Raw genomic sequence first — 13,493 nt, forward strand, 5'->3', positions numbered from 1 at the left:
TTCTATTGAAAATGCCATTTCAATCTCTTTCCCTCTCTCACACACACAAACACACTTTACTCCACAACTCGAAAAGTACTACATAGTTTCCTTGATTTGAACTTGCATTCAGTTTCTTAGACTGACCATTCTCATTGCTTGTTTGGGAATCAACAGGATGCGAGTGTGAGGAACTCATTTAAGAATATATTGAAAAATGAACATTTCTTCTTCCAGTAATTGTATGGAGGTTTAGTTCATGAGATTTGGGCTTTAGTGAATTTGAAATATTGACTATGTATAGCTTCCTCAATTATCTGCTTTTGCTTATTATTGGGGTTTATTTTTGTTGACTTATGGAACATCATTTTCATTAAAATGCTTTAAGATGTCTGACAACTGTATTCAGATTATTCAATGTTCTTAATATATATATATATATATTTCTTCATCTTTCTTTCAGCTATATAACATGTTTCCTATGTTGGGCTTCCTTTTGGGTGCACGTAAAAAAGTAACAAATAACAGAAAGGAGTTCCATGATTTCCTACAGACTACCTTCATAGAATATCTCAAAAATCTTGATGAAAATGACCCAAGGAATTTTATTGATTCATTTCTTATTCGGCAAAGAGAGGTAATGAATTATTTTATATATGCCTTGAAGTACAAGTGTTTTTAGTATTTTTACATGTGATTGGTGAAAATTATTGCTTTAGAAATTTGTGCGTGTGTCAACAGGAGGGGGGACCAAATTTGTTGTCCTTTCTAATCATTCTTTGTTTCAGAGCCTGCAATCATGTCAATTATAGCCAATTTACTGTGTTCTTGTTATTATTGTTGTTGTTTGCATTGAAGAGACCTTCAATATATATATTCTGATCAAACCTTTGGTGGGCCAGTTGATTTTTTTTTTTTTTTTTTGTATAACCATTTTATTGTATATAATCAGGTACATCAGGGAGACAACAGAGAGTGTGAGCTGGAGCAGGCCTGGAATAAATATTAAAATCTTCAGACTGGGGAAGAGATAGTGGAGGATTGCAAGTTGACTTTTGCAGGGGATGGAGGGCAGCTAATAGTTGGTGTCCCTTAAACAATGGTTTATTTTATGAAACACCTGAAAAATAGCAGTGTTCTTTGAAAATGTTGTTGAAGTCCAAGCTGATAAACAATAAATTTTTATTATGGCCGTTAGATCAGAAAACACTACATAGAAGCACATAGACCTAAAATTATAGATAAGAGTAAAAAGTAGGCATAAAATACAATAAAATGACATAAAAATAACATTAACATGATAAAATAAAAATAACAACAATGATCACCAAGTTCAGTGCTAATCTTCAGTCGTTTAGCATTAGATCTTCCCATGCTATGTAGCATATCAGGCAGCGAGGGACTTCTAGTACTTTTGGTTTGGGATGAGTACATCAGTGTCTTCCCATATGATGTTTAAAGTCTTTAAGTTGTCTATGAACATTCTTCACCATATATTGTGAGGGCATTCTCATTATTGTTTGGCACCAAAGGGGATCCATCTCATTGCCCATCTTGGAAATCTAATTATTCTCCCTAATGAAGTATATGATCTGCATGTTCAAGTTTTCTGGGTGCATTATGTTATGTACAGGTAAAAGTAGAAAAATTAGAATATCGTGCAAAAGTTCATTTATTTCAAATATATGAGATAGACTCATTACATGCAAAGCAAGATAGTTCAAGCCGTGATTTGCCATAACTGTGATGATTATGGCTTACAGCTCATAAAAACCCCAAATCCCCAATCTCAGAAAATTAGAATATTACATGCAATCAATAAAACAAGGATTGTACATAGAACAATATCGGACCTCTGAAAAGTATAAGCATGCATATGTACTCAGTACTTGGTTTGGGCCCCTTTTGCAGCAATTACTGCCTCAATGCAGTGTGGCATGGAAGCTATCAGCCTGTGGCACTGCTGAGGTGTTATGGAACACCAGGATGCTTCAATAGTGGCCTTCAACTCTTCTGCATTGTTCAGTCTCATGTCTCTCATCTTTCTCTTGGCAATGCCCCATAGATTCTCTATGGGGTTCAGGTCAGGTGAGTTTGGTGGCCAATCAAGTACAGTAATCCCACGGACATTGAACCAGGGTTTGGTGCTTTTGGCACTGTGGGCAGGTGCCAAGTCCTGCTGGAAAATGAAGTCAGCATCCCCATAAAGCTTGTCTGCGGAAGAAAGCATAAAGTGCTCCAAAATCTCCTGGTAGACGGCTGCATTGACCCTGGACTTAATGAAGCACAGTGGACCAACACCAGCAGATGACATGGCTCCACAAATCAACACAGACTGTGGAAACTTCACACTGGACTTCAAGCATCTTGCAATGTGTGTCTCTCCATTCTTTCTCCAAAAGAAAGTTGCCCTCATCAGAAAAGAGGAGTTTGGATCACTGAGCAACAGACCAGTTCTGTTTTTCTTTAGCCCTGGTAAGACACTTCTGACGTTTGTTGTTCAGGAGTGGCTTGACAAGAGGAATACGACATTTGAAGGCCATCTCCAGGATCCATCTGTGTATGGTGGCTGCACTGACTCCAGCCTCAGTCCACTCCTTGTGAAAGTCCCCAACACTTTTGAATGGCCTTTTCCTGACAATCCTCTCCAGGCTGCGGTCATCCCTGCTGCTTTTTCTTCCACACTTTTCCCTTCCACATAACTTTCTATTAATGTGCTTTGATACAGCACTTTGAGAACATCCAACTTCTTTTACAATTACCTTTTGAGGCTTTCCCTCCTTATGGAGGGTGTCAGTGATGGTTTTCTGCACCACTGTCAGGTCAGTAGTCTTTCCCATGATTGTGATTCCTACTGAACCTGACTGATAGACCATTTAAAGGCTCAGGAACCCTTTGCAGGTGTTATGGCTTAATTAGCTGATTAGAGTGGGACACTTTGAGCCTAGAATATTGAACCTTTTCACAATATTCTAATTTTCTGAGATTGAGGATTTGGGGTTTTCATGAGCTGTAAGCTATAATCATCTCAATTATGACAAATCACGGCTTGAACTATCTTGCTTTGCATGTAATGAGTCTATCTCATGTATTAGTTTCACCTTTTAAGTTGCATTACTGAAATAAATGAACTTTTGCACGATATTCTAGTTTTTTGAGTTTTACCTGTATGTTGCAGGAGAAACTCTTTTGGAGCACTTCTTCTTTAGTAATATGGTCAAAATAGAGAGTCTTTAGGGTTCAATGAAAGCATCATTGTTGGAAGACATTGTGTCTCTTGTTAATACTCGCTGATACCTTCCAAGTCTCACTGGCGTAAAGAACTTCAGTTATAAATAATCTACAGTCATAGGGGGAATAAATAGAACAAACATAGGCATAAAATTGGGTAACTGAAAAAATACATCAGAGTCCTGGTCAGATAGAAGTGACAGATAAGCATGATAGTTTTTTTTTTTTTTTAAGATGGGATAGATGAATGTCTTCTGATATTCACTGGAAAAAGAGCAGGAAAGGAACATGTTGCTCCCCAGAGCTGTCCCCACATGGAAATATACACTGCTGAAGTGAGATGCTTGTAAAACGTTCCCACAGGACTGTGGAGGGAAGCAGTCCAACCTGGCCAAGGTGAAGGATGAAGGAGAGAGGGGATGATAGCACGTGCCCACAATCTATGAATTGTGGGGTTGGGTACCAGACTTACATTGGTTTGGAAACCAGTACCCAAGTACATTGCCCTGGATGATCAATGAAAAGAAAAACTTTGCATTTTCTGTGTCATCTCTCTTCTATTGTCACTAATTGTCTCAGTCTTCATAAATGGCACATGTTTAAAAGAAACACATCTTTTTCTATGCAAGTATTCGGCAAATAGATGGGTGGTTTCAAAATATGATACATAAATAAGCAAAATTAAATAATGGCAGTTGTCATTTCTTTTCAGAAATTACTTTCTTGTTCACATACATCCATTTTATGTTAGATGAGAGAATAACATTTTCCCCCAGGATCACATTCACAATTTGCTGCAAAACCTTTAACAATTTCTTCATTTCACACAATTCTTGACTCTATCAATGTTAGCTTAATGATGATTCAAAACATCTTGGAAGAATTTGCAGTATAATATTCGGAACATTTATATATTTTTTCAAGTCTCTTATGTTTCAAACCACTATCAGTGTATATGATAAATAGAAAGTTTTGGTATAAATGCAATGATCATAATAATTCCTATCATAATAACAACAAATTAAACAAACCAATACGGTAACCCATTCTCCCTTTCTACAGTTTTTTAAAATTTTTAGTACAGAAAATTAAAATATAAGTTCGGGGAGGGGGGATTTTACAAGAACAATACCAAACTAAATAAAGACATTAAAATGTGAAAAGACAAAAAAACAAAAACACATATTATCCTTCCCAGCTGAGCACTGACAAATATATTGCAACAGTAATAGCTTTCTTCCACTGCAAGTCAGGTTCAAGATTTATAAACTTCTAGTTCTATTTCCAGCCATTGACCTGTTATACATCTAGCTATTATAATAGTTAACCAGTTAATCAACAACAAACTAACTCTTGTAAACAACCTGTTGTGTAATTAGCTCATAGAAATTCTACAAGTTTCTTATCTACCACAAATCACTCCAATCATTATCTCTAATCCATAGAAGATCAAATATCCTTGTTTGATTCTTATTAAGTCATAAATCTCCGTTGTAAATGTCTCTGCAGCATCCATTGTTTAAAAGGTCCCTCTGGAGGCACAGGATTCATCTTTCAGAAAAATCTAGTCCATCACTTATTATGTTATTATTATAACATATCCATTATATCTGAATTTCTTGTATTCATGTCCTCATCAATCTTTTCTGCCGATCTGTAATTTTTAGACCAGGTTCTTCCTTCTTCATGTCTGACACAAACAAATCAGATTCCAATTCATCAAATTGAAGATCAAGTCCAACTGTTATTTTCCGCTTTGGGGTATCATCCTATACTTGATTTAGAACCGTTGTTAACCCATCAATCTTTTTTGTGTATAACTTTTTTTTAAAAGGCTATAAGTTAGAAAGCATTCTTTTTTCAAAATCTTCCCAGAAAGCTTTATCTCCATTTTGAAAAACACACTTTTCCTTCCAAGGAAAGAGAAATGGATACATCATTAAAACAAGAGAGAGAGGTAAGTTAATTTTTTATCTCCATAGAGATAAGGTAATTTTTCCCCCAGGGTGAAAAGTAATCAGAAGAAAGGAAATTTCCCATTTCTTTCTTTCTATAAAGAAATATGGTAAAAATAAAATCCTTATAATCCAATGTAAATTGGGTGACTTTCACTACCAGAAAATGAATTATGACTTCTTACAGAAAGTGGAAATGTTTTATAGTTCAATAATAAACAATGAGAGAACAAAGAAAAAATTGTAAAGAGTTGTCAGATAAGTCAGAAATCAACTAGACCATTAAAGTACAGATAAAAACATAGAGACATTTTATAAGTGCAATTAAAATCAAGGCATGTTTAAAACAAATGAACAGCTGAAGGGCAAATATAGTTAAAAAAACCTGACCTTCTAATTGCTCCTTGCCAAGAATTGCAATTTTCAAGATCTCTTTACTCCGAAGTCTCATGATCATTCAAAAATCTTCTTAGATCCTTCCAAGCTGCTCACGTTTAATTCTAGGGAGTAGAGCCACCAAATAATCAGCTATTCAGTGGCAGGCAGGACAGAAAAAAATTGCCTGCCACTCAGCACACCATCTTGGGGAAAGTCCTTCTTGGGAAAAGTCTCTCAGCTGCCCATTCTCCTGATTGTGTTTTCCATCCTGGTTATAATTCTATGGTCTAACTCTTTTGGGAATGATGAACTTTTTTTCTTCCTTCTGTTCTTCCTTTTGCCAATTATATATGTTAGATCGATGACAGAGACTGTTCTATATTAACATATTTGAAATCCTGCACCCTGATTGGACTATTCAGCTTGCTGATTGGCCCATTTAACCTACTCTGATTGGACCGTATTACCACCCTATGATTGGTCCATCTAGACAGCGGCAGATTCAAGCAGCCGTCATTGGCCACTAGCCGCGAGCAGCCATCAATAAAAGAGGCTACCTCGGCCCCGCGGTTTGAGCAGATTTTAAGATCTAAATAAAGAGCTGAAAGTCACACTGGTCTCGAGTCTCTTTTCCCGCGATCTAACACTGGCGACGAAGGTGGGATACTGAGACGAAGGAGACCAGTTGAGCACATGGCAACGAGGACTGACCAACCGACGAGATGGCTGGCAGCAACTCGCCACCCGCACCGTTCAAACCAACTGCAGAGGACTGAGAATCGTACATCGACCGATTCCTCATGTTCCTTGAAAGCAACAATCTACAGGAGGTAACAGACCAGAGGAAGAGAGCCGTATTCCTGACACACTGTGGGCCTGCAGTTTTTAAGATGGCCAAGGCATTGGCCAAATCTTAGGACGTAAAGCAGATGGTGTGGCCAGATCTGGACCGGCTACTGAGAGCCCATTATGCATCGGCCGTCTCCAATCTTATCCGGAGACACGAATTTTACAAACGAGACCAGAGAGAAGGTGAGAGCGTCAGGGATTTCGTGGCGGCTCTAAGGAATGTCGGAGGTGCATGCGGTTTTTCTAACATGGACGAAGCCATGAGGACCGCGTGGTTCTCGCACTGAGGGACCTCACTTTGCAGAGCCAATTGTTGACCCGACCAGACATCATGGTCACCGAAGCCATCGCTGAGGCCACCGCAGCCGAAGCCACGAAAAAGTCAGCAGCCGCCATGCGGCAAATGAATGTGGTGGCCCAGCAAGCACCGACAGAGACAAGTCAACCCCAGGAGAAGAAGCCAGAGGGAAACCCAAAAGCCACCACCACTACCGCGCACCATGAGGACGTCGAATCCCTATCTGAGACCAACGATGAGGAGGAAGAAATACAGACTTCAGTTGGAACGAGACAGACAGGAAAGGAGAGGACATAAGTCGGGGTTCCACTGCGAGAAACGGGGACACATTGCTAGGGTCTGCCGTAATAAGAAGAGCTACAGCCCTAGGCGATGAGAAAGCACGCCCCCAGGCCAGCACCCCCCAAGGACCAGAGACAGACAAACGGGGAGCCATTGGAGCCACAAAGGCAGAAGCAAGCGGCTCAGCGAATCCTGCCGGAAGGAAGAAACCCATCAAACAATAACCATTGGGCATTTGAATGCAACCGATGCCCAAAAGGTACATGTGCAGGTTGAAATCTAGGGCCAACAGTGCAACATGGAGGTGGACTGTGGATCGTACCTGTCAATGGTGTCCTGGGATACAATAAAGCGCCTAATACCCAGCATACGGAGAAGAGAACTAGAGAACCAAAGACTGACCTTGAAGGACTACCAGGGAAACCGGATCCCCGTAGTCGGAGTTGGACATTTTCAAATAACATTCAAGAAACACTCAGAAATCCTTCCATTGACAATCTTCGACAGGGATCTCCCAAGCCTGATGGGGCTAGAATGGTTCACACCTCTGGGGATCGGAGTGACGGGCATCAACAGCATCACCGAGACAGACTGGGGAGGAGAGACTGATGAGGGACTTCCAGGACGTGTTCGACGGGAATCTAGGCAAGTACCGGGGCTCCCCTATCTCATTTAATTTAAACCCAAATATAGCCCCAATCCGTTTAAAGGCAAGGCGAGTTCCCTTCGCACTCAAACCAAAGATCAATGAGCAATTGGATAAGCTCATCGCACAAGGGGTATTGGAACAGATAGACCATGCATGGTGGGAAACCCCAATTGTCACCCTGATTAAGCCAGATGGGTCAGTGAGAATCTGCGGAGACTATAAGACTACCCTCAACCACGTGCTACAACAAAGCGCATACCCCGTTCCAGTGGTGCAACATCTGTTACATTCATTGGGGGAGGAAAAGTCTTCACGAAGCTCGACCTGGCCCAGGCATACCAGCAATTGCCCGTTGATGCCAAAACAGTGGAGGCACAAACCATTGTGACTCGCAGGGGGGCATTTAAATACAAACGGTTGCAATTCGGAGTCAGCGTGGCCCCAGGGGTGTTCCAAAGCTTAATGGAGTGCCTATTACAGGGGATTAAAGGGGTGGTGCCCTACTTCGATGATGTGCTGGTATCTGCTAAGGACAAGAAACAATTGGAAAGCCACCTCAGGGAAGTCCTACAAAGATTTCAGGAGTCGGGACTCAAAGTAAAAAAAGAAAAATGCCAGCTAGCCACGGAGAAAGTTGAATTCTTGGGGTACCTAATTGACAAAGAGGGGATCCACCCCACTGAAAAGAAAATAAAAGCTATTAAAGAAGCCCCCAGACCACAAAACAAAACAGATCTACAAGCATTTCTGGGACTCATTAATTTTTATAATGTCTTTTTGCCACAGAAGGCAACAACGGCGGAACCACTGCATAGACTGCTAGATAAGACAGCTACCTGGACCTGGGGCAGACGGGAGGAAGCCACATTCCAAGGAATAAAAGACTTGCTGACATCCGAATCGGTACTCATCCAATACAGCGAAACCCTGCCACAGACGGTGACCTGCGACGCATCACCATTTGGCGTTGGGGCCATACTCAGCCACACACCACCAGATGGAAGCGAAGCACCAATCGCCTTCTATTCCAAGACGTTGTCCAAGGCAGAAAGGAACTACAGCCAATTGGACAGGGAGGCGTTAGCAGCGATCACCGGAATAAAACGATTCCATGAATATCTCTATGGTAGGACTTTCACACTCATCACTGACCGCAAACCACTCTTGGGGATACTCGCAGGGAACAAGGCCACTCCAAACATATTGTCACCATGGATGACAAGGTGGTCCGAGTTCCTTGCCGCTTACAATAACAATTAATCCACCGGCCAGGGAAGAACGTATCACATGCTGACGCCCTGAGCCGTTCCCCCCTACCTGAACTGGAAGACGACCTGGCACCAACCACATCCACATTACAAATCAAGACTCTACCAAACCTACCCATTACCGCATCGGATATTGCGAAAGAAACCGCAAAAGACAGACAGCTGGCCTGAGTTTTAAACTGAGTAGGAAAAGGGTGGCCGGAAACGGAAAACAGCGAGACATTTAAACCATTCTGTAACTGGCAAATTGAGCTCTCAATGTTGAAGGGATGTGTACTATGGGGGGATTGGGTCATCATACCAGAAAAATTACGGGAAAAAGTGCTGGATATGTTGCATGACGGACACCCGGGGATGGTAAGGATGAAATCCCTGGCCAGGAGTTACGTATGGTGGCCAGGGATGGACAAGGATATAGAGACATGGGTGGGAACGTGCAACCAATGCCAGAGATCCAGGCCTACACCCCCTGCCGCACCGGTACTCGATTGGGAGACACCGAGGGGACCCTGGTCGAGAATCCACATTGATTTCGCAGGGCCAACAAAGGGACACACGTTTTTAATAATAGTAGATGCTTACTCAAATTGGTTGGAGGTAAGCACCATGAACTCCACAACCACAGAAGCTGTCATCAGACAGCTGAGGAAGCTGATGGCCACACATGGATTGCCGGACTTACTGGTTTCAGACAACGGGCCGCAGTTCACGGCAGTGACATTCTAAAAACTTCTAGCCGAACAGGGCATAAGGCATGCCCTGACAGCGCCGGGTCAGCTGGCTACGAACGGGCGGGTGGAACGAATAGTTCGTTACACAAAAGAGACTTTAGAGAAACTAGACACAGGGGACATCCAAGAAAAAATCTGCAAAATGCTAGCCATACAACATATCACACCCAACACCACCACAAATAAAAGCCCTGCCAAACTGTTAATGGGCAGGAAATTAAGATCACACTTAGATAGGCTACACCCGACATACAGCCATGAAAAACCCACAGACTCCTCCAGCAAACACCGCACATTCGGAACAGGGGACCTAGTCTATGCAAAAAATCTCACGGGAGACCCACTGTGGATACCCACCAAAATAACACAGGTAACAGGCCCCCGATCTTATAGACTGGAAACAGAGGACGGAAGAAGCTGGAGGACACACATTGATCAACTAAGATCACGAACACTAGAAAGAAACACAAATGAAACCAGAGGCGAGGGAGAAGAACACACACACATATAAGAGCCTCGCCAAACATTTAATAAAAATAATAACAACCAAAGCAGAGAGGGGGGAGACCCCTCAAACACAAATAAAAAGGGAGGGGGAGACCCTCCACTAACACAAGAAACAACACAACAAAATCCAACAATAAACCGCCAACCAACAGCACCCAAAACCCCAGTAAGAAACCATACATACTCACCTGAAGACGACTTCGGTAGAAAGGAGCAGGCAGCGGGAAACCAGCACGAAGCCACTCCGGAGGGGAACAGCCGAGCCGACTCTACCAGCCCGTACAGGACAGGCAGGAGCGGCATGGCCGACTCAACCAGCCCGGGTAGACCAGGCGGGAGTGGCATGGCTGACTCACCCTTCCAGGAGGTTCCACGGAGAAGGACAGGAGCAACAGAGATCCCATCCGAACTGACCAAAGACAACAACACAACTAAACTGCGGTCAAGTAGACACCCTAAAAGCCCCGCCTACTTACGTGACTACGTAACATAGGATGGACTAAACCAAGAGGGGAGGGGTGTTCTATATTAACATGTTTGAAATCCTGCACCTTGATTGGACCACCTATTCAGCTTGCTGATTGGCCCATTTAACCTACTCTGATTGGACCATATTACCACCCTACGATTGGTCCATCTAGATGGCAGCAGATTCAAACAGCTGTCATTGGCCGCTAGCCGCGAGCAGCCGTCAATAAAAGAGGCTGCCATGGCCCCGCGGTTTGAGCAGATTTTAAGATCTAAATAAAGAGCTGAAAGTCACACTGGTCTCGAGTCTCTTTTCCCGCGATCTAACAGAGACTGTCAGAGAAAAGGGTGAAATAAAAATGCAAAAGAAAGAAAGAAAGAAAGAAAGAAAGAAAGAAAGAAAGAAAGAAAGAAAGAAAGAAAGAAAGAAAGAAAGAAAGAAAGAAAGATTAATATATAGCAGGTTCAATGCACTATGTCAATGTTTTTCTCTGTATAGTCACCAATGTTGCTGATTAATATAGATGACTTTTCTCTGCATTTACTCCCTTCATTTTCTTTACTGTAAAGAAGCACAGCATCTCCACTGTTTTTGGATGACAGCTTCAGTAGTCCTTTATCATTTTGTAAAAGGTAAATGATGCTCCCAAATATGGACTCCACTAAAGTATATAGTCCACTGATGAAGTGTCCTATTAATCTTCTAGAATTTAGGCTGTATGAGTATATTGTATTTCCTTGATAGCTGTTCTCTTTTTTAAAATACACTTCAGGAAAATAAGAAGATGGCTAACAGATATTTCCATAATGAAAATCTTAAAACTGTTTCGAGTAACTTATTTGCTGCTGGTACAGAAACAACTGGAAGCACTCTGCGTTGGGCCATACTCCTGATGATGAAATACCCAGAAATCCAGAGTAAGCATGTTTCATTATATTGTCTTCCAATCAAAAATAGAATAGTTAGTAAAAAAAGACTTTTAGTAGATGAGAGTATTATTTGAACAAGGGAAAATAGGAAATAAGAATAAATTGTCCTTTCTGTTGATATTTTAAGGAACTCATCAATGTAAGTATATGAAGAAAGAAGTATAAGATATTTCTGCATTGACAGTTCACGCATGTTTGTTTGTTTGGTGGTCTCTAGCACTTAGATCATTAGAGATGAGTACTCCAAGGTCCTTGACAGAGTTTGGATCATCAACAAGCTCTTGACCATTCAGCTTGTATTTTATTTTCTGTTTTTCTTTTGCCAATATGTAAGACAGAGCATTTATTTGTTGAGATTTGAAGTTGCCATTTGTTTGACCATTCTGATACATAGTCAAGGTCTTTTTGAAGGGTAATAGTATTGTCTGTGGTGTTGAATAGCTTTACATCATCAGTGAAGAGAATGCAGTTGCTCTTAATATAATCACAGAGGTCATTTATGTAGAGTATGAAGAGAGTTGGTCCTAGAACACTGCCTTGGGGGACACCACTATTGACAGGTACAGAATTTGATAGGACACTCCCAATTTTGTCCATTTGTTGTCTGTTTGACAGGAATGCTTCTATCCAGTTTTGCAGGTGTCCAGGGATACCGTAAGATTTTAGTTTTAGTAGCAGTTTGTCATGTACCACTGAATCAAAGGCTTTAAAGAAGTCTATGTAGATTTCATCTATTGCTTTGCCCTGATCGAGTTGCGTAGTCCATATGTTTTTGCAGTGTAAGAGTTGCAGATTACAGGATGGTTTTTTTCTGAAACCAAATAGTTTATTAGAGAGTAGGTTGTTTGTCTCTAAGTGGAGGATAATGGATTAATTAATAATTGATTCCATGACTTTACAGATGATGCAGCATAGATTGGTCTGTAATTTTCAACTAGGCTGGGATCTCCCTTTTTGAAGATGGGGATGACTGTGGCTTGTGACCATAATTTTGGCAAGGAGCTGGTCCTGAAAGATTTTTCAAAGTTTATGCTTAGAGGTTCTGCTATGGCAGTGGGTAGCTTTTTTAAGAAGTAGGCACATATTCCATCCGGTCCAATAGATAGAGATGCCTTTAGATTGCATAGTGCTTTTTCAACATTGTCTTCTGTAAAATCAATATGTATTAGATCACTGTAGTTGTCTGTGGTTTGACTAGGAAATACTGGGCATGATCCATTGCTGTTTACAAATACTGAGCCAAGGGATGTGTTAAAGAGGTTGGCTTTAATGGTGTCATCATCATTGCAGTCTTTACCATTAGGTCCTTTCAGGGGTGGGATGGACCTTGAGTCTTTTAGTTTGTTGTTTACAAAATTAGGAAGTGCGGGTGGAATTGGTGCATAGAAAGTTTTCCTCTTGTTTAATGTGATAATTGGTGCATTCAGTCTTTATCTGGTGGCATAAATTTTTGTATCGACTTTTGAAGTTGGCAACGTGACCAGATTTGTTTTTCCGCCAAAGTGATTTCTTTTTGGATTGAAGCTTCCTTATTGTTATGGGTAATCTGTTTTTTCTGGTTTTTGGAGTTGTTATTGGTACATATAGTTTGATGACTCTTTCGACTTCAAGTAAAAATATGTTGTAATGATCTTCAACAGTACTGCATCCAGTGAATAGAAATATTATACTATTATATTATGAATAGAAATGTATACTTCATTTTGTGCTCTTATCACCCACTCTATTATTTCTTAGAAGAATAGCACATCACACTCTAATATGAGCCAAGACTGAATACACTGTTCTGTTAAGAAAGTTGTATTCCAATCATGATATGACTTTGACTCATCTCTATGTGCTCCACCCAACATTTCATTCCTTCTAGAGTTTGAAAATGTAAACTGATAGTCAATTGATTGCTCATTTCTCCTCTGGGTACAAATATTCATAAAGAAGGAAAAAGATGGCAAAATGCTAACATAAAAG

General features: G+C 41.0%; 1 protein-coding gene across 3 annotated transcripts in view; it reads left to right on the top strand.

Moving 5' to 3' along the window:
- LOC113440919 (cytochrome P450 2K1-like) overlaps positions 1-13,493 on the top strand; it is a 38,395-nt gene that overhangs the window by 15,462 nt on the left and 9,440 nt on the right. For all 3 annotated transcript variants that reach the window (XR_015740676.1, XM_087919377.1, XM_087919378.1), the window contains exons 5-6: positions 443-616; positions 11,369-11,513. Coding sequence is in view for 2 of the 3 variants with exons in the window: in XM_087919377.1 (XP_087775503.1) it covers positions 443-616; positions 11,369-11,513 (319 nt within the window). In the remaining variant the exon portion in view is untranslated. The remainder of the gene's footprint in view (positions 1-442; positions 617-11,368; positions 11,514-13,493) is intronic.

This window comes from Pseudonaja textilis, chromosome 1, assembly GCF_049901715.1.
Source record: "Pseudonaja textilis isolate UNSWEBS1 chromosome 1, rPseTex1.2, whole genome shotgun sequence".
In the NCBI taxonomy this organism is placed as follows: Eukaryota; Metazoa; Chordata; class Lepidosauria; order Squamata; family Elapidae; genus Pseudonaja; species Pseudonaja textilis.